This window comes from Trachymyrmex cornetzi, unplaced genomic scaffold (assembly GCF_001594075.2).
Source record: "Trachymyrmex cornetzi isolate Tcor2-1 unplaced genomic scaffold, Tcor1.1 scaffold156, whole genome shotgun sequence".
Taxonomy (NCBI): domain Eukaryota; kingdom Metazoa; phylum Arthropoda; class Insecta; order Hymenoptera; family Formicidae; genus Trachymyrmex; species Trachymyrmex cornetzi.
In genome coordinates, this window is record NW_017296157.1 from 4,215,911 (window position 1) to 4,242,345 (window position 26,435).

At 35.2% G+C, this 26,435-nt stretch overlaps 3 protein-coding genes across 3 annotated transcripts; 2 read left to right on the forward strand and 1 right to left on the reverse strand.

Annotated features, from left to right (window-relative positions):
• Window positions 1-1,555: 1,555 nt before the first annotated feature.
• Window positions 1,556-26,435, reverse strand: LOC108758301 (Krueppel-like factor 7). The gene is made up of 4 exons (XM_018503179.1): window positions 26,354-26,435; window positions 22,559-22,883; window positions 17,028-17,239; window positions 1,556-2,459 (listed from the first exon to the last, which is right to left on the reverse strand). The coding sequence occupies exons 1-4, from the start codon at window positions 26,433-26,435 to the stop codon at window positions 2,287-2,289; spliced, it is 792 nt and encodes a 263-aa protein (XP_018358681.1). The 3' UTR covers window positions 1,556-2,286.
• LOC108758317 (uncharacterized) lies at window positions 3,301-3,789 on the forward strand. Its single transcript, XM_018503196.1, has 2 exons — window positions 3,301-3,376; window positions 3,482-3,789. The coding sequence occupies exons 1-2, from the start codon at window positions 3,301-3,303 to the stop codon at window positions 3,628-3,630; spliced, it is 225 nt and encodes a 74-aa protein (XP_018358698.1). The 3' UTR covers window positions 3,631-3,789.
• LOC108758316 (uncharacterized) lies at window positions 5,085-5,607 on the forward strand. Its single transcript, XM_018503195.1, has 2 exons — window positions 5,085-5,268; window positions 5,403-5,607. The coding sequence occupies exons 1-2, from the start codon at window positions 5,196-5,198 to the stop codon at window positions 5,576-5,578; spliced, it is 249 nt and encodes an 82-aa protein (XP_018358697.1). The 5' UTR covers window positions 5,085-5,195; the 3' UTR covers window positions 5,579-5,607.

A 26,435-nucleotide genomic window follows, 5' to 3' on the forward strand; every position in this document is an offset into this window, starting at 1 on the left:
TTGACACGCGGAATTAGCGATTTCGATATCTTCGGTATAATTTTCAACAGCCAATCCATCCATCTTTTCTTTCGACTGAAACTAAATAAACATACACTGTTTACATCACATTATGCAATTAATTCTATTAACGTTTTTGTACTCTTAATATTAAATCAAAACTACAAAATCTGTAGAAGGTGACAGCAAGTTTAGTCACAAAATTGGATGTTTATCAAACCATTACTCAGGTAGCAAACGCTATTTGTCACCATTTGAATGTTGAAACGACATTAAAGACATTATTTTGACATCAAAATGATGATAAATAACGTCAACTTGGGTAATAACGTATATTTAAAAAAAAAAAACAAACTCTAAAAGGTTAGTTAAACATATAGTTAGTTCTAACATATAGTTAGAATACCAAAAAGATTCTACAATAAACGATTTTCACCGATTGATGAACTAAATGCTTTATTGGCTGTCTAGAAGAATTTATCCGTGAAAAGAAACGCGGCTTATATGATATGTTTCCAAAACGCTTTAACACTAGTATCAAAGGTAAGATGGTCATTTTAAATGTTCATTGTTATTTTTGGCATTTAAGATATGACTAACACTTCATAGTTTGATTTTATAAATATACATTACTAATTTAGTAAATACAAAACTTTGTGGCTAAACATTGCTGTCTCCCTACACAAACTAATTTCTATAGAAATCTACTAATTAATCCAATAGTAACTAATTAAATAATCTTTAAAATTTAAAGCCTAAATTGCTCTTTTGACTTAGTAATCCTGAAATCGCCAATTCAAAGTGTCAAGGCATCCTGATATAATCATCATTTGTAAATAGAAAATCGTAAAGAACGATATAAATATATATGAACAGTGAATCGTTCTTTCGATAATCAACACAAGATGTTTGAGCATATATTTCGACGCCCAAATGGATATTTATTGAGCTGCTGAGTCTTCAGGATGCCTACGTAAAATGCGGAATAACATTGTCACTAATTAGTGTTTGCGTGAAACCTACAATGCATTCAGGATTGAAAATCTCAAGGCGCCATAGAAAAGAATAATTTACTCGATTACACTTGTTCTTCTTCGTAAAGCACTATTTACGATATCTCGTGATTGCACCTTCTACTTTGGCACCTTTACGCGCGGAATTCAAATTTAACGACTTGCGAATTACGATCGAAGAAGGCTCCTCCTTTCTGCGATTAAAAAAAGATTTTGGAAAGCATCATACATATAAAGCCATCGGTGATATTGCTTGTTACGTAATACTGGCTTCTGGTATGCCGACGTTTATATATCACGCTTCATTACTACGTAATAAAACGTTAATGATTGTCCGTCTCTAAACGCGAAATTCTTTGTGCATAATCGAAAAATTGCTCTATCAATGCTTTACGTAGTGTCTACGATCACGATTGTAGTTTATTTAACTGAGCATGCTAAGTCCCAAGCTCCGTCACCGGAGTTCGATATATTCTTTAACTTACATGCTAACCATTTATTTACCTTAATTAATTAATTAATTAATTATTATACTGGCTCTCTTCTTCGCGATACATACAATATATGGTGCTCTAGACTAGTTGAGCTGGCCTTAATTAAATGTATATATATCTATATATATATAAAAAAAAAGAAAACAAACTGGAAAATCGAACGAGTAAAAATTGGCTAGAAACACAGAAGAGAACGGATATATGTAACGATACGTCTCATCGTGCCGAATCTGTAGGCGATCTCGATCGCATAAGCGGATCATTCCTCCCTCATAATCGTGAAATATGCCTTCGTTAAAGCCCGATAACTGATAAAACGATTATCTTCCCTCGCGATTATTCGACCCTCGTAACTTCGACATTGGCTCAATTGTCGCAGCTGTGGCCATTCTTTTCCGCAGAGATCCCGTCGGAAAGGCTTGCGAGAGACAGCACCGAGAGAATCAGCCGACCAAAATTGATCGGCGCCGCGATTACTTAGCTCGCAGTTATGCGCTAAATCTAATAAACGCGATTTGTTTGCTTCGTCGATTTATTTTCTCTTTTTCCTAGTTGCTGCCTGCCCGGCCGGCCGGTCCGACCTAAAGTTCGAAACGGGCCGACACACGGCATGGCTCTTCAGGTCCCAAATGTAAGAAATATCGTCGTTTCTCGTCTAGGATTGCTCAGGATCACTAGCCGATTACCGAGGATCGTTCTCCAGCTCTTTCCTCTATTTCCTCCCGCAGATCGGCGTGCGCTTTCTCTCACATCGGCGCGGCTCTAGACGGTCCTCACCATCAGTGCCTCTTCATGTGGAGCGACAAGTGGTCGCTCCGCGAAAACGATCGCTGACAGAGATGGCACTTGAACGGCTTTTGGCCCGTGTGTTTGCGATAGTGCCGCGTCAGCTCGTCCGATCGTGCGAATTTCCACGTGCAGCCTTCCCACGTGCACTGATATGGCTTCTCGCCTGTAACAAATAAATAATACTATGAAAATATCTTGACGATAACATAGACTAATGTCGATATTAACAGACATGTTAATATCCTTACTATTTAAAGACAAAAATTGCGTTCCTCGAAGCTGAATTGGTTAAAAAATTTGTCAATCACACCGGAATATCAACGTAGACATTTGTTATCCGTGTATACTTATAGCATAACCAAAATCCATATCTTTAAACATTTTACAACATAAATTTAATGTTTTCATATTTACATCTTCTATTTTAGAAATACGTATATCATAAATTTTATATACATTTATATGAATTTTTGCATGTGCTGCATACTGTTAACAACATAGATAATATTACAAGACTTATATCCTAATCTGTATTTATATCGCGTGAAGAAAGTTAGACATTAAAGGTAGAGGTTAGATATACGTTTCTATTGTATAAAAATAGATTTGTATTAAACTATAAAATGTATTAAATAATCATCGAAATGTTACGTATCGATGTATAATCAATCATGCGACAATGTACATTAATTATAATACATAGTATTTATTCACCTTGAAACGTTCTATATTCATTTATTATACATGTTTTAAATCAAGATAAGATAACAATTTATAATTCACTTCAATTCAAGGAAAATGGAAATTTTGATACCTGATAATGATTCCTTTTATCAATAAAACAATAACAACTTGAATCGTATTTATCGTATTGATAATCATATATCCCGATCAACGAACAGTATAAAATCTCTCACCGCATTCGGCTTTGCCTCAGTGTAAAAATTATACTCGAATCAAATTTTTCGTAATATAACGAAGTGTATTAGGCAAACAGAATAAAAATGTCACGTAAATACACCATCTTAACATTGATGATCGTGATGATCACATTGGTCGTTTCAATTCAAGGAGAAGCAGGTAAATCTTTATTTCTTTTTTATAAATTATTTTTATAAATTATAACTCTTTAATGACAACTAACACAGCATGTGAAAATAATGTCAAAATATCTGTCTTTCACAGATGCACCATTGCCCAATTGTGAAGCCGGTTTTTCCTATTATAACGGATGCAATAGCTGTCTTTGTGATTTAGTTGAATCTAAGTGGTTTTGCACTACTAGATGGTGTGGTGGCGTCCGTCTCATTAAGCCTCCGTGTTCATGTGAATAAACTAAATATCCAGAGATTCCAGGACTTGTAAATAAGAATACTTTGCTTCAATGTAAAGATGTAATTTTTACACTAATGGCTATGCTAAAGTCTAGCGTTTCAACCCCTCCATCGATAAGCCTCAATGTAACATAAATTTTCAAATAATAAAAAGATACATATAAATTTGTTTTTCATTCACCATAAAAATGTTATATATATATGTGTGCGTGTGTGCGTATGTGCGATGTTATTTCGATTTTTATACGTATTATATTGTCCAGAAATTAGTCATTTCTCGCTCTGAGATATCATATATTTTTATCTATTACACTAATTTTGGATCGATAAATAAAATTGTTTGCATCGAAAATAGTAATCTTTATTCGATCGGCCTAATGACTTCGACATTTTTTATCAATAAAACAACTTGTTATAAAATATAATATTAGATATTGTCATATCGTTAATGATCACAATGGGCAAGTCATACTATGCAATACATATTTATAAAACTATTGTCCGTTTGTCAGTCAAGAAACTTACATTAATAGAATTGCTTTGCATAGAAAGTACAAAAATAATTATTAAAATATCTGAACCATACAATATAGAGTAACTTCTAATGGTTAAACACGAATTGGTGGAGATGGAATTGGTCACTCTCTCGTTTAGACATCAGAAGTTACTCTATATTGTATGGTTTAGATATACTGAAGATGACTTGAAGGGAAGCCGAAACGTCTGATTTATCGTAATACGAAATAAATTTCTTTATCGCACGAATTACCGTGATTACAAACTCTCATTAGCCCTCTATTTATTTTTTATTTATGACATTCTCGAAAGTTATTGTTATCAATTTTGTATTTATTAAAATATCATACAAATTCACTCTTTTGACGTTAATAAAAAAAATTTTTCTAACTCTAATCAATTTGTTTTACTTGAAACTATTAAAGAAACAAATTACAATAAACAAGTTTTTTTTTAGTGTAGTGATTCTATCTTCTATCTATAGTCTGTATATAAATAAGAAAATAAGAATTAAATATTCGAAAACATTACGAATGACATATACTGATTCATTTTATTTTAACCACGTGCATACATGACAAATTCGGATATCTTCGAGATTCCACAAAAACTATATCAGTTTACATTTGAACGTTAGATGTTAATGAAGCATTTACATATACGTGCGATAATCTGATGCGTCATCGCTTACGTATACCTTGTTTTTAAACTCTGTTTGAACGAGCATTTGACTTTTCAAGCGTGTCTTCTAACTACTCGGCGCAGCCCAGTCTACTCGTGAGAAAAAAAGATAGAAAGAAAACGCAGTCCCAATGTCAAAGGCCACTTGATGTTACAAATGCTTTGAAGCATTGGTCAATTAGTAAAATTCTTCCTTCCAATTGGTCACTCAAACGCTTCGAAGCATTTATAGGGCCAAGTGGACCCGTACCCATAGTCACGCACGAAATATGTAAACGAGGGATCCTATATAAAGATCTCGTCGTACCAGGCTCTGTCAAAAAGAAGTCGACGCTCGAAGTGTTTGAATCATATGAAGTACTAAAACCATGACATCCAAACATCAGATATTTGTGATACTTATAATCATTAGCATCGTCGGTTTGATTTCAGCTACGCAAGGTAACTAACGTTTCTTATGCTTACAAATATGATAAATATTATTAATCAATTATTTAAGTTGCTCAAGCGAGATATATAGTTATGGGAATTAATAATTTTATTTTCACATTATTTTCATCATTTAATTTATATAGTGCCGGAACGAAAATGCATACCAGAAAAACAGTACTTTGATGGCTGCAACACTTGCTTCTGCACCTCCAAAAGCACTATTGTCTGCACCAAAAAACTTTGCTGGGAATTTAGCAACTTATATAATATGACCAGAATGGCACAACTGCTTCCTCCACCTTCTGATTTCTGGCAATAATTTTTGTAACTTTATAAGCTTTGTATTTTGAATTTGTTTAACATGCAATTTAAAGAAGTTGAAAATTATTAAATGATTTTTTGATTAAATTAAGAGATATTCATTAATAAACGATGTAAAAACGATATAAAAAAATAAAAGCTCTAATTAGTATCCTAAAAAATGTACTTTGAAAAATTCATAAAATAAACTTGGCAAAATATAAGTATGTATATTATATCATATTTGTGTTATTTTTATACATAATATAATTCGTCGTTCAGCTATGAATAAAATGCAATGTATACTCTAAGTATGTTAATTTTAATTACGAAATATAAAAGTTATAAGCAATCAAATTATTTGGGAATACCAAGTATTACTGCAGTGGTGTTTATGGATTAAAAATTAATTTAATGTTTAATCCTAATCGATATTTGCTCTGAAACCTTAACTAATATTTGCGGGTTCAGTGTACTTTAAATTAATATAACTTTGTTTAAATTTTTGTCATTTTAAAGGTCAAAATCTGAGGAATAAGATTATATAACTTAAAATCATGTAAGATTGTGAAAATAATTAATAAACAATTTTTCATAACGTAGTTGAAGAAAATGTTTATTGGATCCACGAATACCGATCAGAGTTACTTATATTAAAATCATTTCGATTCTATATTCGCTCCGCTATGCTGTGAAAAACGATTAGACATCGTGTGACCCACGGAAGAAATAGGAAGAAACAAAATCGAAAGACGGAGTGAGGAATTGCTCCAGATGTATTACGGATACGGCTCGGTCGTAAGGCGATGACGTAATCGCCATCAAGTTCATTCGCTTCGTGCAACACGAGACGAAGATGGACTGGCGAATCGAATGTTACGATCAGGCGGCTGGTTCGCGATCTCATTAAATCTGCAGCCGGTTGAACTCGGATAATAGCTCAGTCGGTTCAGCGACGAAGGCGACGACGTGCTCGTCTTTCTTCAGGTCTGATCTCGTGGAAAACGTCGCGATTTGATCGATATATCTGCGCGTCTGTCCGCGAATCTCGAGCGGGTAGTCTCAGCTAGCTGCAGGGTCGTAAGTCACAGCGGGTCAAGACAAGGAGTGTTATTATCGCGAGGATCGGTCGGGCGAGGAGGGAAGCGGGATCGGTGCTTAACCCTTAATTTGGTATTTGCCCTTGTAAATGGCCGGTGTTAAGGCTCGGTCGGAACAATTATCGCGTCGTAGGGCGTGAGCCAAGTCGCGATTCCCCAACTGCGAAACGAGGCAGAGGTTAACGCACATTTATTATTACGCATTAGAGACGATTAATCTTTATAAATCGGACATTTTAATTATTGCAGTACACGAAGGGGGAAATGATCGCCCGTGAGATTGTTTTAACGAGAAATTGCGCTTTCGGTATCTTCACGATGACTTCGTAGATGGAGCAGCCCGATATGCAGCAAAGAGTCGTTTTTTGTCTACAAAAAAAGCGCGTTTTATCTTTCAACGCGATTTATTTCATTGTACTAAAATAATAGAGTAACACGCACATCGCGTATCTCGCGGAAAATGGATCGTCGTCGTTTACAGCTGGCGTTCGCAATTGTTTGTAACAACCGTAGTGCCGCGGTTAGACGCAGAAAGAAAACCAGTTATCCTGGAATATTAACGTCACCTTTCTGACATTGCGAGTCTAATTACCGAATGGTAATTAACGAGGCAAGCCTGAAAGTCAGGGTAATTAGAGACGCGCGACCCAAGGGAATGGCAAGCCATTTCCCTGATCTCTCGATTTGCGTCGATTGGAAAGGATCGAGTTTTAGCGAGGCGCGTGGATGGTGGTCTCTCTCTTTCTATCTCTCCACGATAGATCTAAATCGGCCGTCTTAAACGTCTCGACGCCCATCGGGCGAATATTATTCCGCAACGTGCCGAGGATACGCGAAACGACTAATGACGTTGTGAACGAAGGTGCCCGCGCGCTCACGGTTGTTACGTAATCTTTGAGTAATTAGTCCATTTACGAGCCGTGTGCACGTAATATCGGTCGATGGGCAACGGACGAGGGTCGCATTAGTTCTCCCATTATTAATGCATTTCGATCGCATTTTTCCGCACGGCTCCGCGCGTTTATTGCGCTGTAGATTATAACGCGGTACCTACCCTCGCGTCCGACCTCCCTTTCTTCTTGATACGTTACTTAATCACGAGATTAGCCGATCGTAGCACTGCTCTCACAGCGAATATGCACCGCGAAGGAAGAATGAATAAAAAAAAACAAAAGAAAGATAATTTAAGGAATAAGGAACATACAGGAAAGAGTACGATTATGTTAAAATATTTAAAAATTTAGCTACTTCCTAAAAGATTTTTTAGACTGAATCTCACTTTAAAGAGTAAAATCTCACTCTTAAAAATTGAAAATTGAGTCACTCTTTTTCAAGATTGGATCAATTTTCACTCTCTAGAATTGAATTCCACTCCAAAGAATTTAGAGAATAGATACAAATCTGAAAATAATCTTGTTGAATCATCAAAATAATTACAGAACGCTTAAACGTTGATAGTGCTGCAAAAAAAATTTTAATATTCTAGTAACCAGTTTGAGCGTCTCTTACACAATTATTTCTCATACCTGAAAATTACACACACCTGCGCGCAATATGCTTTATACTTTACTCCCATTTTACTTTATATATATCAGGTCCTTTTTGCAACTTTTATTCTTACAGCGTATCTAACGAAGTGATAGATCCATTAATTTCGTAGCAATATATTTTTTTACAATGCAAATGTATTACGATTCATTTGTCACGCGTGCTGGAAAATAAGCAAAGACGTTATTTAATTGTCGCATAATAGCATACCGCGTCTTTTGTGGTACTGGATATAGAAACGAGTTCATTCATCTTGAGACAAATCTATTGCAGTCACGCAAAGTGTAACTTTTAAATCAGTATTGTAAGAGTAGATCTTTGCGGTTCGGAATTATCAGCAGCCATGTGAGGCAATGCCGAATCAGTCTTGTTTTTTATTCAAAATTACAGTTTTATATTAATAACATAAACTATAATTATATATATATTGTAGTTTAAAGCCAATATCTTTTGAAGATTTTTATAATTGATAAATAATCATCAGTTTTATTTAACTTTTTCCTTCGTAATTCTCCCATTCGTAATTCTCCCATTCTCCCCTACATCAAAAGCATCAAAAACATGTAATAGTATTTATCTTACACACCGTGTGCAGTCACTTATTATAACGCGGTACTATAACAAGCGTGTGTTGGACTACCGATGGATGCGAAAAGTGAGAGGTTATCACTACTCTAATATACTGCAACAAGTTATCGTTAGCGTTTACTTCATGTTTGTAATAATTCCGTTACTCTTCTTTATACTGTATCATATCACTACGAGTGATGTACAAACAAGATGTTACCCAGCTTATTAAGCTACACAATAATGCGGACATATGCCAGTGTTTTATATGAAACGCGTTAATTTTCTTCGTGAAGAAATACTATTTATGTCGTATTGCATAATATTTATCGTACCGTGTTACAACATCGTTGAACACATAAATTAGGAGCAGTTTATACATACATACAATACGTTTTTCAGATCCGCCGTTAACCATCGGTTAACGAAGCTGTACGCTTCGAGACATTTGCAGCACGAGGCATATAATTATCACATCACAGCATGTGAGAAAGTTGCTAGGACGCACGGTTGAGCGACATGATGCGTGCTGGTAATGAGGAGCGAACTAACAGCTCTCTCGACTAGAACGTTAAAAAAAAAAAGAGTATAGCGTGTCGTTCGCGGATGCAATGTTCATGTGATGTCAGTTCGAGGCTGTAATGAGATGCTGAGGGTCTCCTACGCACCTTGAAATTATACACGCCTCGAATAATTCATTTCGCTTTTGGCACAATTGAATTTGCTTCTCTCATCGGAAAGTAACGCGAATCCTTTTCTTTAATGTCATAAAAATAGGTATAAATATTTTTTCAAAGTAATGAAATATTAAAAATACAAAAAAAAGAAGTTACAATTGCATATTATATATATAAGTTCATATATTTACTAGATTTTTTAATTTATTAGATTTATTTTAAATAAAATCTTATTTTCTCTCTTTTTTTTCTCTCTGAAACCGGAATTTATGGTTGTAAAGTTGTGGATTTACTTCGTGCATATCCCAAACTTTTCAAATATATTAAATTATAATGTGAAATTAACCACTTTAATTGATACGACAATTAACGTAATTTGTGAAATCATTCTTTCTAAGTTCGATCGCGAATAAAGCATGAAGCAAAGTACCGAGCATGAAAGTGATGCTGGCTGAACATACCGACGCGACGTTAAGATTATGGGAAATTATTTGCAGAAAAGAGAGCAACGAGAGATTTGCAACGACCAACGAGAACAATGCGGAGGAGCATGCTCGTCAGGAAATCGTTAACCCACCAGAGGTAATCGCAGCCTTCGGCATTAGTGCATACGTGCATTGTTAATAACAGGGTACTCGAAGCACTACCACTCCGTAGAGAAATCCACAGAGAGGACTGCCTGCGATCATCGGCGTATCCTTCGATACACGGAACCGATCAGCCGACGTTGTCCGGCTTACGCCAAGGCTAATTCGCCTTAATTAATACACGAGATCTCACCAAACCTCCTCCTGTCTATCAAGGGTCACGCCAGTCGGCTGACACCGAGCCTATATTCCGATAGTTACGCACAGTGATTCTCAGCGGCGATCCTTTATTCTTTTCGATCAATTAAATATTTTTGTTCTAATACGTTATGAAAAAACTTGTATAATTTGATTGTGGTATTACAGTAATTATAAATAGACTAGTTCCTAAATAGAACGAAACTAATACACGGAAAAAATGATGCTATAACGATTAATAGCATTAGCAAAAGTAAAAATGCCGGCCATCTAACGTTCTCCAATCTCATTTATAGCCACCGCAATTATAGTAATATGTAATTATCACTGGAAAATACAAACTTACAACGACAATTGAAACACAACTTGTGTCGCTATGTGCATAAAAGTGAGTAGTGATTTTACAAATGGAAAGCACTCGATAATAATGTGCCTTAAATGCATTAAAAAAATGTCGAATAAATGTTCCTATAAGTGTGAATTTAACACCCATGCGATGTCTGTATAATTCTCAGCATGTTGATTTTTTAAAATTAAGATCAACATAATGTGGATTTTAAACCCCTAAAGTGTTTATATCAACATCATCATGATGTGAATTTAACACAATGAGTGCGTGAATTTAAAACCCATGGTGTTAAATCCACACCATATTGATTAATTTAATACCAACACAGTTAGAATGATATAGACACCGCATGGTGTTCACACCGCTATTTTTTAGAGTGTATAATACAATTGTGATAAGCAGTCAATATGTAATTGATAAATAAAGTATTATATAATAATCGTAAGAAGCCTAATAAAATTTACTTGTATTATAATTTATTATTTACGTCGAGATTTAAACAATAGTAAACAGAATGTGCTATTGGTAACTTCCTGAATGCAGAATTTGTTGTTCAAGCGTTTCCCACGCTTGCGCGGTAACAGCTTATATATATATATATATATATAAAGTTAATTATAAATAAACTTAAATTTATATCGCTCTCATTTAACTATATCTCGTTAAAAATTCTTCCGAGTCAATCAAAATCATGGCTCCCCGAAAACTCTGGCACAGAAAATAACGATGTATTTAAAAGAAGCGTGGCAAGCATTTCTTAACTCACGCGGAATCATCCTCAGCCGAGGGAAATGCGATAATTAGAGATACCTGTAGATACACATGTTGCTATGCGATTTCTCACAAGTAGATAACGAATTTTATGTGTACGCTAATGGGCGTAGGAAACATCTCTCACCATATAATCGTGCAAGGGCGATTTACCGTGCGCTCATAATGAGCTATGATTCTCTACCTGTAATGCAGCTCTCGTTACACGCAACAGCGTGCGTCGGGTACGTTGCTATATTCGTCGGTATTAAAAGTAATATTACGTTCTTATTATTCCGTTACGTCGTCAATGAGGCGCGTAATACGAACAACATTCAGTTACGACTATCGCTGAAGCAATTAATATTGCTGATAATATAATTTGCCCTTTAACCCGCTATTATCGAAAAGAGTCCTATATGTCATAATTAAAAATCCATAATCATTAATTTAACAGAATATATCGTTCTTTTATTTCGAAAGAAAACGATATATTGTACCACATTCCTACGCAACTTAAAAAATGTAATTTTCGAGTTATTACTATGAATGAAAGTTAGGTAAAGATTACTCTATCAATCATTAAAAATAAACTAACTTAACTTCACAATCCGTTCGCCAAATAGCATTTGTTTTTAAGGTTTTCAAAGAAATCGTGATACCTTCTACAAGAATGGCATATTTTGAGTTGTGTCTTGTGTCATTTTTGTAAATAACAAAGAAAGTCTTCTATAGAGAATATTAATATCAAAGCTTAAAGAAGACATTTTTTTACTTTGAATTTAGTCATTTCATCTAATCAAGATAAATATAAATTGTTGGTCGTATGGATCACTTTTGACGAATTATTCCGGATTTGTTATTGATAACTTTGTAGAATATTAAAACCATCATAAATGATCAATAAAAAGGATGATTTTTTTTAAGAATTGCGAAATAAAAATGACATTCGATCATGTTTGTAAGAGTATATTATTTTTGCTAATATTATTTAATTAGTCAATAATTGTTAAGTTGCAAAATATTACGATAGAATATAACACTCGTAAAATATCGCGAAATGAGCGAATCGCAATATTTAGTGCGCAAAATCTGTTGAAATCACAAGTCTTTGAGAACTGGGCCCATTATTCCTCAAAGCGAGGTAATTTTATGATCACTCCCGCCGGCTTCGCAACGATAATCATGATCGCGCGATTTACGAACGAGTTATGCGGAATGGTAGAAATGACAGTAATCAATGAATTGGCATTTCCCACATCCAGGCGGTATCCACCTCAGTAAGGATAACTCAATGGTGTTAGAATGACAGATAGACGGCACGATTCGCTAGAAACGGGCGTTGCACGCCAGTCGTCGAAACAATTATTATTCCAAGCGAGGTGAATACGACATACACAACGAGGTCTGGGTATGTCAAGTAATGGCCTTTTGTTTACCAGCCGATCACTGCGCACCAGGGATTTCGTAAAACCGTCTACCATAATAGTATCCTAATGCGCGAAGCATGTCCGGTGTCTGCGAAGCGAGTTTCTCTCCACAGAACCGGAGTAGTGGAGAGAAACTAAAGCAGGAAGATGGTACGTAGAATTTTCGTGAGATAGGATAAAAAATGATAACTCCGATCTTTGATATGTATTCTACAGCACACTTATATAATTAGCGCAGAACGTGACTAACTCGATTTCAATTCCACTTCATATCGAGAAACAAAACAAAACGGAGATAATACAAAATATCATAAATTCTCTATTCTAACAAAATTATGATAAATTACTATTACAATATGCGACCTTTTTATTAAAAATGTTGAACAGCAAGCTTATCACAAAAATCACAGTTTTTTAATTTTATTATTTTTAATTAGTATACAAGAAGAACGGTTTTACTGAAGTATCTAAAAATTTGAATACAGATCTAAAAATATTGTTGTTAAATTGTCAAAATAATTACGTAGAATGCTTAAGCTATTTGCTATAGAATGTTGAAACTTGAATGGAAAGGACGATTTTGTTGAAATATCTAAAAAATTTAGGTACATATAGATCTAAAAATAATTCTGTTAGACTATCAAAATAAAGTATGGATGAGATTCGAGCATGATGAGTAATGTAGCAAAAAGTTGCAACAATTTAGCAATCAGCTTAAGTGTTTTATGTAATTATTTTGACAATTTAAAATAAAAATATTTTCAAATTTGTATACAGTTGAATTTTTAGATACTTCAACAACCGTTTTTTCTACAGTAATAAAAAATAGTAGAATTGCGATTTTTGTGATAAGCTATTAGATATTTTTAGTAAAGAGATCGTAAATTATCATAATTTTGTTCGAGTATAAAATGCACGATGTGTCTTCGATTAAAAAAAAAATAAACATTCGCGTTTGCTCTTCCTAATTTCTCAAAGATATGTACAAAGTTACGGCGACCAACCTAATAAGAGAAAACGAAAGCCTCAGGGATTTCTGTAAGTATAAGCAAGCGTCTCCGGGTTGAGCACCGCGATCGCGCCGCGTCTCGCTTGAATCATGGACCAGACAAAAGATCCTGGTTCTCACGACCACGCCCTCTCTCCTCGCCGCCTGTGCCCCTCGCCAGACAGCGGCGATGCCTTCACGAAGGTACCTATCCACCGGAAATTCCTAAAGCAACCACCATTGCCGCCGCCGCCGCCGCCGCCGCCGCCGCGCCACGTCGTGCATATCCACACGGTCAGGAACGGAACGGAATGGAACAGAACACGTGGAACGGCGCGACCTCCTCCAAGTTCTCTCGTGACGCGGTAATAAATGGCCGGGGTTATATGTATACGCGGGGCGCCCGTATACGAGAGCGGATAAAAGTGCGAATCTTTTCTTCTCCCTCCCCTTCTCACTCCTTCACTCCCGCTGCTGGACAGAGGCACCTCCTCGGCGATGTCGCGGAACGGTATCGAATTTCCGCGAGGCTCCACGGTCGTGAATCCTAGCGTGCGAATGCCGGCGATCTCTGACCTCGACGGACCGCGGATCACGCGCGCGAAAAATCCTGGCGGAGGATAGCACGGCACCACGCCGTGTGTGCCTCTTATCTGTTGCATCCTACAGCATGCAGAAGAGTCACAGCGTTCCTGATATAAATTCGCGAAACGCGGTAAACTAACGCGTGACTAAATCGACGACTGTCATTAACCGATTTGATAACAAAATCAGGAATTTTCGTTTACAATTAAATAATTCGTGCGAAGAACTGATTTTAAAAATTGCCTTTTTATAGTAATTGGATGACAATTTCTTGAGCTCGTAACTCGTAAATCTCACGGCGAGCAGCTACCGTGAACGGTTACCACGTCCAATTCGAGCGTCTCGTAGATACTAAAGGAATGTTCGATGACTAACGATTTGCCGTAGACTAGACACAGCTGGGCGACAAGTTGTCAGCTACCGTACGATCAACTTAAGCATTATTTTATACGATCAACGACGCACTCATGATGATATATGGTAATAAGGTGCGAGTTTTGCACTGATTTAATGTGCGAAGATAACGATTCCCAATTTCTACGTAGCGAAATTTCTTCTATAAATGTGAGCAAAAGAAGAGATTTCCACGTTCGCTCAATTCAAAAGCTCACATCATACTGCTTTGCTGAATGAGATTCTATATAATTTGTACGTAGTTGCATGCAATAACGATGAAGCGCTGTCCTCGCAATTAAATTCTTTCTCGTTAACTTTTTTCTCAAATGCTGTGAGTTCGTTGATTTCGAGTGTCCTGCATAGATGATTATCTTTATGTAGTGTTGTTTAAAGATGATCCTACACGGTCAATAATGATCAGTAATATTGCATCAGTAATACTGAAAGTGTGTATTAATATTTTAACCTTACACGATTAATATTATTGACAATATATTTCATTTTAATTTTACATACATTATCTATACTATGACATGAATCCTAATAAAGCTATAAATAATACTGATGCTTGAAAATAAAAGTCCAGGTCATCGTCAATATTCTACGTCAATCCATCAATATTAACAATTAGTCAATATTCTACGTCAATCCATCAATATTAACAATTAGTAACATTATCAGTATTTATTAATACTGACAGTGTTATTGACCATGTAAGGTCATCTTAAAATTTGTAATTTTGAGCCTTTTCCTAATTTCATTAAGAAAAAGAAAGGCAAAATGTGTACGTGATACACGTCAAGTCAATGCTTACAATTACAAATCTAGGGTTACGATTCATTTGATGCTAGAAATGGTTCGAAGTAATTTTTTCATTGGTCAATTAGTAAAATAATTTCTTTCGAGTGGCCAATAAAATACTTCGAAGCATTTATAGTGTCAAATGGACCGCACCTTTGGACATCTAATGTAGACATTCAATATTGAAAACAATAGGATAAACCAAGAAAACCGCGTATGGGAGAGAAGGTATTGACGTTAAAATGACGAAACGCGCGATCCAACGATCGCTGACGTACGCAGTGAGTCACGATCGCACATAGTGATCATCAGGAACGTAATGCGTTTGTTTCTTTGAATCGATTGATTTATTTCATCTTGATTAGCTTTCCCAACTGAAGTTCCAATAGTTATCTATAGCTTTTTAACCGTGGAATGGAGAGATTTATGATACGATGACGCTACGTAATTTAACTTTTTCTATTTGCAATTCCAATGGTGTATTCGACATAGCGGTATCTTTCGTTCGTGAATACCTGACCAAAGAGAGTTCTTATCTTATTGTGCTGTAATTAAGAATGCGATCGCTATTGAATAATATAATATTGCTATCAATACGAAAAGTTTACGTACAAAAAATAGGCCACTTTAATTAACACAAGTTTTTTATACATTTTACACTTTTAATGATGAAATATTCTTAATCTAAACTTTTATAAACAAATAACCTAATTATTAAGTCAAAAGAAAAGAAAGAATAAGTCATAAAATTTAATTTTAAAATAGTATAAAATATGCAGTCCAATTATGTATATTCCCGCACAACACTTAAATAAAACGTGTAATAACTAATAACACAAAACTGCTTAAAAATTGAAATCATTTATCACGTTTTTTGTTATAATAATAACTACACCAGGTCAAAAAAATTAGAACTGATAACAGTCAAAATTTTTAAAAGCTTGACTCCGCTTATCGTAGCTTTTAGCAGATTAGACTTTCTAATGATCACTGAAAGCATAACTTAGGGCTCGATGACCTCGCTCATTTGTATGTACAATTTACATATCAATAGCATTCTAGAATTAACACTTGAATAGAATAACTGATAGGAAAATGAATGCAAACACGGAAAGAGCGTTTTGTTGAAGTATCTGAATATTTAACTAGATACAGATCTGAAAATAATTTTGTTACACTATTAAAATAATGAATAGGACGCTCAAATATAGTGATATTATAATGCTTGCAAAAAGGCATTCTAGCAATCAGTTTAATAAGTGTCCTACATAATTATTTTCATAGTCCACCAAAATTTTTCACATACTTTAGTTCTTTTTGTGAAACAGTACGCGATAAAAAAATATATTATATTATTTTTGAAAGAAATTAAACTTAACATGAAAATATACTAGTAGATGTATAATTTATTTAGAGGAAAAATTGCACGAAATTATTTAATACTTATTCCGCAAAATTGATAAAGCGCCATGTATTCTCGCAATTAACTTACCGGTATGAGTCCTCTTGTGCGCTTTTAGGTGCGAGCTCTTCGTGTAAACTTTGTCGCAGCCAGCAACGTCGCATCTGTGAACTTTGCGTCTCTTCAGCGCGTCGCCGCATTCGCCATCGACACCTAAATTGCCGCCGTTTCCGCCAACACCGGCGTTTCCTCTGCCACCCAAACCGATACCCGCTGCTAGCGCCGGACGTTTGTGGAACACGCTATAATCAGATAGTTAAATCCACAAAAGTTAATCCTAACGTTCGTGAATACAAATAAAAATAGCATGCCTTTGAAAAGTTACATTAATAAAATTATAACATTTAACATAATATTCTTCTTTTTTTTTAAATTCATTTTAGCCGAGACAGATCAAGTCATAAACTTCAACAAATTGAATAAAATTCTTCATGGCTTATTTTAATTATAATTTATTTTTATACCTTCTGAGAATTTATTAATGTTTAGCAACAATAATGTCCGACTTATGTTAGCCTTTCTCTTGATATAAGCGAAGAACTCACTCAGTGACCAGTTTTTGATTGTATTAAAGGCAGGTAAAGTCGTTCAAAATGAAACGACCGAGGAGATACGAGTTAATATCATCAAGAAGAAATCAAATACGATTCATAAAACGGCGTAACGCAACATGTCGCGAATTATGAAAGGATCAGTCTTGGAATCGCGCATGTCTTTTTACGCCCGATCCTCGTAACTATATACTATACATCCGAGATGACATTGATTACGATGAAGAAACAAGCGACAAAACATTCGCCGTTCCAGTTGTTACCAATATCAATTCCTATATGGACAAGAGACGTCTTCATCAATCGTTTTGCACTGTAACATGTAGACTTGATTGTGCGACAGATGATCTCTCACTCCTTCTTTTTCTAAGGAATAACTATCAGTTATTCCTCAAAGCCACAGCAAGCAGCTGTGTACTTTACAATATAATATGAATTATTAAAATAATATAAACTATTTAATAATAGTTCATTTTTATTTGAAAATTCATCCTAATTTAACCCGTATGTAGACATATGGGGTCAGAGCTACTTTTTCTTTTTCTTTTTCTTGGATGGATCCCAATCCAATAAAAGTAGTCATAATATCACAAGTAAAGGCGAATCAAACAATCCAATATTTAATCTCCACAAGAGAGAGAAGCCAGAGCAATCCAAAGTCACTTTGTAACGATCGCAGTGTGATTTTGTGCGCCTATTTAAGGATTAATATTATGTTGTCATTTTTATATTAAAAAAATTTGTCTAACATTCTAAAAGTAAAAACAATTTAAAAAGTAATATCAAGGACGTAGATATTCACGTTGAGTGAGTAAAAATAAAAATTTATTAAGATAAAAATTTAAGTTTAAATTTGATAATTCTTATCACAGAGTGTAAAATTATTTACTCTAACAGTTGAAGTTTAAATTAATATAATTTGAGTTTTTCTTTATTGTAAAATCGGTGTAACTTATTTTCCCAGATAATGTATTGCTTTTTCATCTAGATAAGTGTACCAATTTCCGATATTACTTGTAATGCGAAGTTTTCGTTTTGAGCCGGAGTACCTTTCTCGATAAATACTCGAAAAACCGAGCGATTCGTCGAAAGCGCGCAATCGGCCGAATGGCACCGGACCGATCGATGGAAACAAGAAAGGTATATCGGGCCGGCTCGATCAATCTCAACTTGACGCACTGAATTCTGGTAGGACTTGTTTTTCCACGAAACTTGTACGTGGCAACAATATAGATAGACTCGCGTTTTTTAGGGCGTGCCATATTTGTACCAGTCAATTTGGCGCAGTGCAAAATATTACCCTCGAATCATTTATGAAGAAAGAAACGAGATAAACATCGAGAGGTAATCTGAAAGAATTACATAAGTATCGAAAATTTTGATGCCTTTAAACGATCGCAATAAATTAGACTCTGATTATTTTAGCACGTTTTTAATCATAATTTTTCCTGAATTTTCAATATACCTCTTATACACCCCGTACTGTTAAATTCATATTTATACTCACAATTTGAATTATTTCTAGACCGCGCGCGCCACTGCTTCTACTCAATACATCGTTAATTTAACTAAAATAATGGACGATTTTACTCAAGAAATGTATACACTGAAAAAAATGCTGTTAATTTAATTAAAGCATATTTACAGGCTGCAATTAAATTATATAATTAAAGTATATATTACAGCATTTTTTTCTCAGTGTATTAAAACTAAAACACAAACAAATTAATGTATTAAATGTGACTCAAATTTAGTTTGTTATTTATTAAGTACATATGTTGATATAATATATTGTTTATTTTAAAGCTGAGCAATTTAATTTTAACACACACAGAAGTTTAAAATGACAAAATATTTAACTCAAAGGATTAGGTTATTACTGCTTTTTTGATATCTAACAGTATGTTCATTTTGTTATCATTATAATTTTAACTATTATAACTTAATGACTCGTCGACATGAAGTTATTCTACTTGAAAGCGATATTTTATATAAATTCACATCGGAACAATAAATTACGGAACGATACTGATCTGCAACGTGCGATCCGGGCCGCGATCGAGAATTGGAGGAGTTTTAAACTGGCTAGATAAAACGACGTCGGTACTACTGACGCGTTCTTACCCGCGCCGTATTTCATCGAAGCTATGTGAGGGCCCTCCTCGTACCATTCGCGCTATAAACTAGAACGGCGTGTTGCGCGAACTGACATAAATCCGTTTCCAGTCGCGATAATCCGGCTCGCGTCTACCTCAATCCGCCCCTCAGAAAGTACCAACTATGTGTCTTTGTTCATTCATGTTTCTCTCTCTGTCGACACATAAACGCCATGGAAAATTAATTATTCGCTGTACTTCAATATGAACTAACAACTGCATATTGCCTCCTAACATACTTTTCTAACGATCTTGCTGTACACGTTACAGTCCGTTAACCCTCGCGTTATAGCAGCGAGAAGACCGCACACACGTTTGCGTTTCTGCCACGTGACAGAAACGCATCGCAATGTATTTTAAACGAAAAACTACGAAGCTAACAAGTAAAACCATGCATATTGCACAGTCTATAGACGGCTTCCTACTGTAGACAGAAGTTAAAATCTGATTTCAAAATGTAACAGGAACATTTATGTAATGTCACTCACTGGAAATTAAACTGTATAACTAAGTAAAACTTAGAAAAGTTAATGTGGCATGATAGAAAAATTGTAACCACTAATCAGCTAGACGTAATAAAGTACGGAAAGAGAACGTTTTGCTGAAGAATCTAAAAATGTAACTAGATACTGGATTTAAAATTAATTTTGTTAGATTATCAAAATAATTATAATAGATTTAAGCTAGAATATCAAAATTTTTTGCAGTATTATCATCATGCTTAAGATTTTTATATAATTATTTTTCCAATAAAACTTTCACATCTGTATATCCAGCAAAATTTTTAAATATTTCAGCAAAACTGTTCTTTCCGTGCGACAATTTAGTAACAGGCAAAAAGCAACTGAGAAATATGTATATATTTGTTATAAAATATACTGGATCGTTTGTGCAAGCTATAATGTTATACTTTTTAAAAGATTTTGGAGAATAAAAATTAATTTAATGCAATGCAAAATGTAATTATGCCAAAACACTTCTAATATAAACAAATTATTATAAATTGTTATAAAATGTATTGGATTGTTTGCAAATAATGTTGTACTTTTTAAAAGATTTTGGAGAATAAAAATTAATTTAATTCAGTGCAAAATATAATCATGCCAAAACTCAACTAATATAAACCAATTAAATGCGAACTTTATCTTAATATATGTTTTTCTATGCGGCGAATTCACCGCAGATTTTTCACAAAGAATGTCCACGACACATGGATATCAGGAGTCGTGTTGCGTGTGTATGTAAAATACTTCACTTGAAATGTGTTCAACGTACATATAAAGAAATAAAAAATGTACACAAAAAACAAGCTGCAATTTACATCGAATGTGATTTTTAATTATTTCTTCATCATACGTGGATTAAGATAAAAATGACCATATAAAATTCAAGAACCGTATATAATTGTTTACCAGATATTTACTAAATTCTTGAATAAATTTAACCTTAAAATGATTCTCACGCGTCTTTTTATATTTTTAGATAACGATCAATTTTTCCAACGAACTAAAACCGCCAACTGAAAGATCCGTTTCAAGGATAAGGGCCAAACAAAGCTCGTGCGCAACGCGCCGTATAGATACGCTGATTTGCAAAGAGCGTATAATGGATCGGCGTCACGCTAATTGGGCGAAAGGAGCGAGTCGAAATTACTTAGGCGCGTGCTTGAAAGAAATCGTGACGGGACGTGTAAAATGAGGTTTGTTAGCGTGCGCCGGGTGTCACGAGATTACTATGTTTCTTAGTGTGTGTCAGAACACGGTTTCTATAATGTTAGATGGATCGCGGGAGAAGCCCGGGCACAATGGAAACGACAATCGCGCGGGTGCGCGGCGAGAGCAAATTAAACGAGATTTACAGCGAGCGCACGATCTCGTCCTATTAACCCTGGACGTACTTATGCATTCGATGAAATACGGCTATACGTAAGAATCACTATCGTGAATGAGTACTCGCGATACCCTGCTGCTTTCGACCGATTGTAAAGCGATAATAAAGTCAGTCTTTGTACTCCGCATGGCAATACAGTTAATAAGTTTAAACACACGTATGTTTCTGCATTCTCGTGTTTACTCTGCACGTCTTCATTCCGAACAGTAAATTTAAATGTTATACACGTATAAATACATATATTATTGAAACAAAAAAATAAAGACAATTAACCCTTACCATACCATCTACAATTTGGTGCCTCATCCATACCATCGAGAGTCACTTCAAATCTCTTCGTTTTTTCACCTCTTCAAATAAAAAAAATCTCTAAAAATTCACCAACATACTTTCAACTTTCTAGAATAAATATTGACTCTTTATTTTGGAAAATAATAAAATGTAGTATAATTTATAATTACCGAAAGACTCCAAGAAACTTGCACGAACAGGAATCACTCGGTCACCCATATTAGTACGGTAAGGGTTAAATTAATTTAATCAAATAAACAACATTTTGCTCAGTATAGAGATACTTGTGCTACGTTATTCAAATTGGCTATGGCACTTTCAATATATATGTTCTAAGTTTTACACATGCGAATTCTCCCTTAGATGATCAATGATTCTCGCGAGAGAAAATTTCTTTAATTAGAATTACCAGAGACAGCGGGACATTAAATTATTCCCGCATTATCCATCCACAATGCGAACTTGTTTAGCATACATCGTTACGTGTTACGCTGGCGGCAATATCAATTATCAATTAATCATCAACTTTTATCACGTGCTCGTCTCAATCACGCTGTACCCAGCCTTTAACTTCAACGCTATTCTCCTCTCAACGCTGTTCTCTCGTCGTCTTTACGCAACGCGGACACGCCTGTCTAAGTGGGAGACGCAACAGGTGAATAATAATACTTACAGAGAAGCGTCCTTTATCCTCTGCAACGCGAGAAGGGCCGCAGTAGGGGAGATGAAGACAGAGTCGGGTGGTTCCATCATGCAGACCGATACATCCCTTTCCCGTTCTCTTTCCCTGTCCCTTTGCCTGTCGCGATCGCGTTCCCTTTCCCGATCCCGCATCTCCCTCTCCCTGATCGCGGGTTCTCTTTCCTGTTGACGTTCCCTCTCGTTCTCGCCGCTCCTTTCCCGCACCCTCTCGCGATCCCGGTTCCTCTCCCGGCTTCGATCACGATCGTGATCTCTGTCCCACGCTGTTTCGCCCAACGGTGGCAAAGACGGGGACGCTGCAAAAGAAATACATTTCCTCCATTTATCCCTGCTTGCTTGCTAGAAAAATGTCAGCAATAATAACAATAATAACTTGATTGCGCACATACAAGATTGCTTTATGATAAATCGGATAATTACAAAGAGCTGAAAAAGATATACTGCACGCAAAAGGTGAGGGGCACCATCTATGATGCCTATCTGTAATAAAAACACGATGATCAGAGCGCAAGATGGATAAAACGTGAAACACGTAGAAAGTAAATAATTGTACTTTGTTTTAACATGAATTATTTGAATTCAAATTGCAGAACGAATCTTAACATTTATCAATAAATGGATAATTTATAAATAAATTTATATATAAATATATATAAATTATCCATTTATAAGAACTCACAGCTACGGAAATTTATGATTAATCCAAACGGGATTCTATAAGAGAGACCTCCCGATTTAACGGAAAGCATGATTCACTGCATACGCGATGGCGATGTTAATATTCGTTTTTTCTAATCTAAGGGGCCGGATTACACCGAGGGATATTTCTGTATAAAGAGGGAGAAGCCGTTCTCGTAGATTGGAAACCTATTTCTGAGAACCGGTATCACCTGCCGTCCAACTGATTACGGTATTTTACATAATTACGCGGTATCTCTCGCACCTTGTAAGGAGCGTGCCGTGTTTCGAGTAATAGCTACTATCGCAAGATGCTCAAAAGTAAAATAGCGAATAGCGATGTTCCGAGAAGATATCGAATGCAAGCGAGATAATAGGAGCAACGTGCATTTTTTTTTATTATATATGATATCTACGCGTTTGCCATTTTGTGCGAACGTGCCGTGGCACGTCACGGTACCGTGCCCTCGATCCATCAGCGATCGAGGATCGAAGGTCGATGTCAGGTGAGTACGATGCAGCTCATGCAACTTCTCGCGAATAAATCAACGGAACGAATAAAGCGCAAGCAAGGTTCAATCCACCTCGAGATCTCCCAATCCCACGCGACGGTGTGTTACAAATCGCTTTATAATCTCTTTTTACAGAATTACACGAGTAATCGGACTTGACTCGAGACTTAAGCTTCGCTTATCATTACGATCGCGAGATTTTCTGCGAAATTTCGCGACTATCATGAATCGTTTCCACGTAAATTTCTATATTCTTAAAAAATTAGTAGTTTATTACCGTGTTACATAGCATAGCATTGCAATTTACTTCGCTATCGAGAGAGTTTTGACGATCTTTGACCCGTTGACACCGCGACCGGCCAACGTTGAATCTGGCCGCTGCATGTATCTTGCAGCACGTTTTGCGATTTGTAAGCCGACTGACAAGCATGTTAAATGCCCGTGACATTACTGTTACTAATTAGTAGTCGCGTTAGCAAGGTAATACATTCGCGAGATCGAGCGGGAGATGCGGCGGCTTTGCGAGACTGCTGTCGATCGTATTGCCGATAATATTTTGACTACACGTCTTTCATTCATCATAGAAGTCGTCTCCTTCACCATCTCTTCTAATTGAGGTAAATTTGCAAGCTCATTTCGTTCCGATGATTTACCTGCATGTGCGATTATCATCAATTTCAATTGCATAAAACTGCCGAGTTGTTTTGATAATCCAAAAGTTCCTTTGATTCGTTTATAGTATATCAGGATGAGTGATAAAAAGGTTCAAAATATTACAAGGGTTCGTTTTAAATAATTTTGCTTTAATAAATAATTTTGGCACGTACAATGTGTGCTTGATGACAATTTAACTCAAAACTACTCTTTTTTGGAGTGGAAGCTCACTTTAAAAAATAAAAATTGGGTCAGTCTTGAAAAAGAGCGGCTCAATTTTCAATTTTTAAGAGTGAGATTTTACTCTTTAGAGTGAAATTCACTCTAAAAGTTTTAGAGAGTACTCATTCATTGTTCGCTTCAAAAGATAAATAAAAATTATCAAAGATATAGAGAAAGAACAGTTTTGGATACGTTTTATTTGGCGTTCGTAACGTTCGTGAGCATCATTTCATCCTTATTATTTATCAAATGTTAAACAAGAATAAAATGATGCTCAAAAGCAATCGTCAAGTGGAACGTATCTTTTGCTGAAGTATTTAAAAAATTAGTTAGCAAAAAGTTGTGATATTCTAGCAATCATCTTAAATGTCATACTAAGAAAATATATATTAAATTTTAATAAATGTTTATTAAACATACGAAGATCATATACGTATTTATACAAGAACCGATTAATTCGATTTAACTATTATTCTTTTTATTTGTCGTAAATAAATGTTAAGCGCGAGTATTATTCCAACAAATATTTATCAAAATTCAATACATTTTTTCTCAGTATTATTTAGATGGTCTAACAAAATTATTTCCAGTTCTGTATCCAACTAAATTTTTACTGCAATAAAATCGTTCATTTCGTTTGTCATTAATGATAAAAATTATTCGTTCTGTTTGCCATTAATGATAAATAATATGACGATGATTTGTTCTCGATACGCATCTAACCGATCATCAATCATCCGTTTTGTCATGCCAGAAATTTCGTGAGTGATCTGGAGGCGGTAAAGTGTCTTCGAATCGTATCGAAGAATCATTATAAATTCAGTCGATCGAATCATGACGTAACAGCATAGTAACAGCAGTATTATTAGCCGCAATTTCCGTGCGCCGAACGGGACGGCTTCGCTTAATTAGCTGCTGCTTCGGACACTTTTTCCCTTTCTTCCTCTGAAATCTTGTTCAGGACATCTCGTTATGGCCATTAACTCTTCGCATAGTTCTATAGACCCATGATCTTCGTTATCTAATGGAGAACGCAGTCGTCACTGGGAACGATGTGATGTGACAGACCTGTCGATGTCTTGCGTTTCACCCAAATCTTTTTTTCTCGTTTTCTTTTTCCCGTCTAGCTATTAACGTGATCTTTGATGTTAAACTATAATAATGCTTGTAATTGGCGTATGAGATGACGCGTTTATAATTATGGCTCTATAAAAAGAGGTTAGCTTCCGGTAAGAAGTTAAATTAACGATTAAGAGATAGAATTCGCGCAGAGAATCTAGTTCAAGTAACTCTAGATTAATAATATATATACCATCTCTTTCCACATTATACTATTTATAATACATATATGCAAGGAAGGAAAGATTTAATTAAAATATCTAATTAATTTTAATCGAATACGTGGTTATAAATTCGAACTCAGCTAGCTTGAATTCTGTATAATGATATTACAATGTTAAAATATGTAGATACCAACCATTCATAACTAAGTGTACATTTAGAAACCGTCCTTCCTTAATTTATAAAATTATGTAAAATTATATCAAATCATAGGATTTTGATTTTATTTTTCGACAAAAAAATCCTCTAAGGAATTTTATTCTTCGAAAAAAAATCCCCTAAAAGATTTTATTGTTCGAGGAGAAAAATCCTCTCAAGGATTTTATTCTTCGAGAAGAAAAATCCTCCTTCCGCGGTACCTTCACTGTCTCCAAAATTGTTAATTACTTTAAATCTCAGCGCATTTGTAGTAAACATCTTCTTCTGTTGCTCGATTACCAT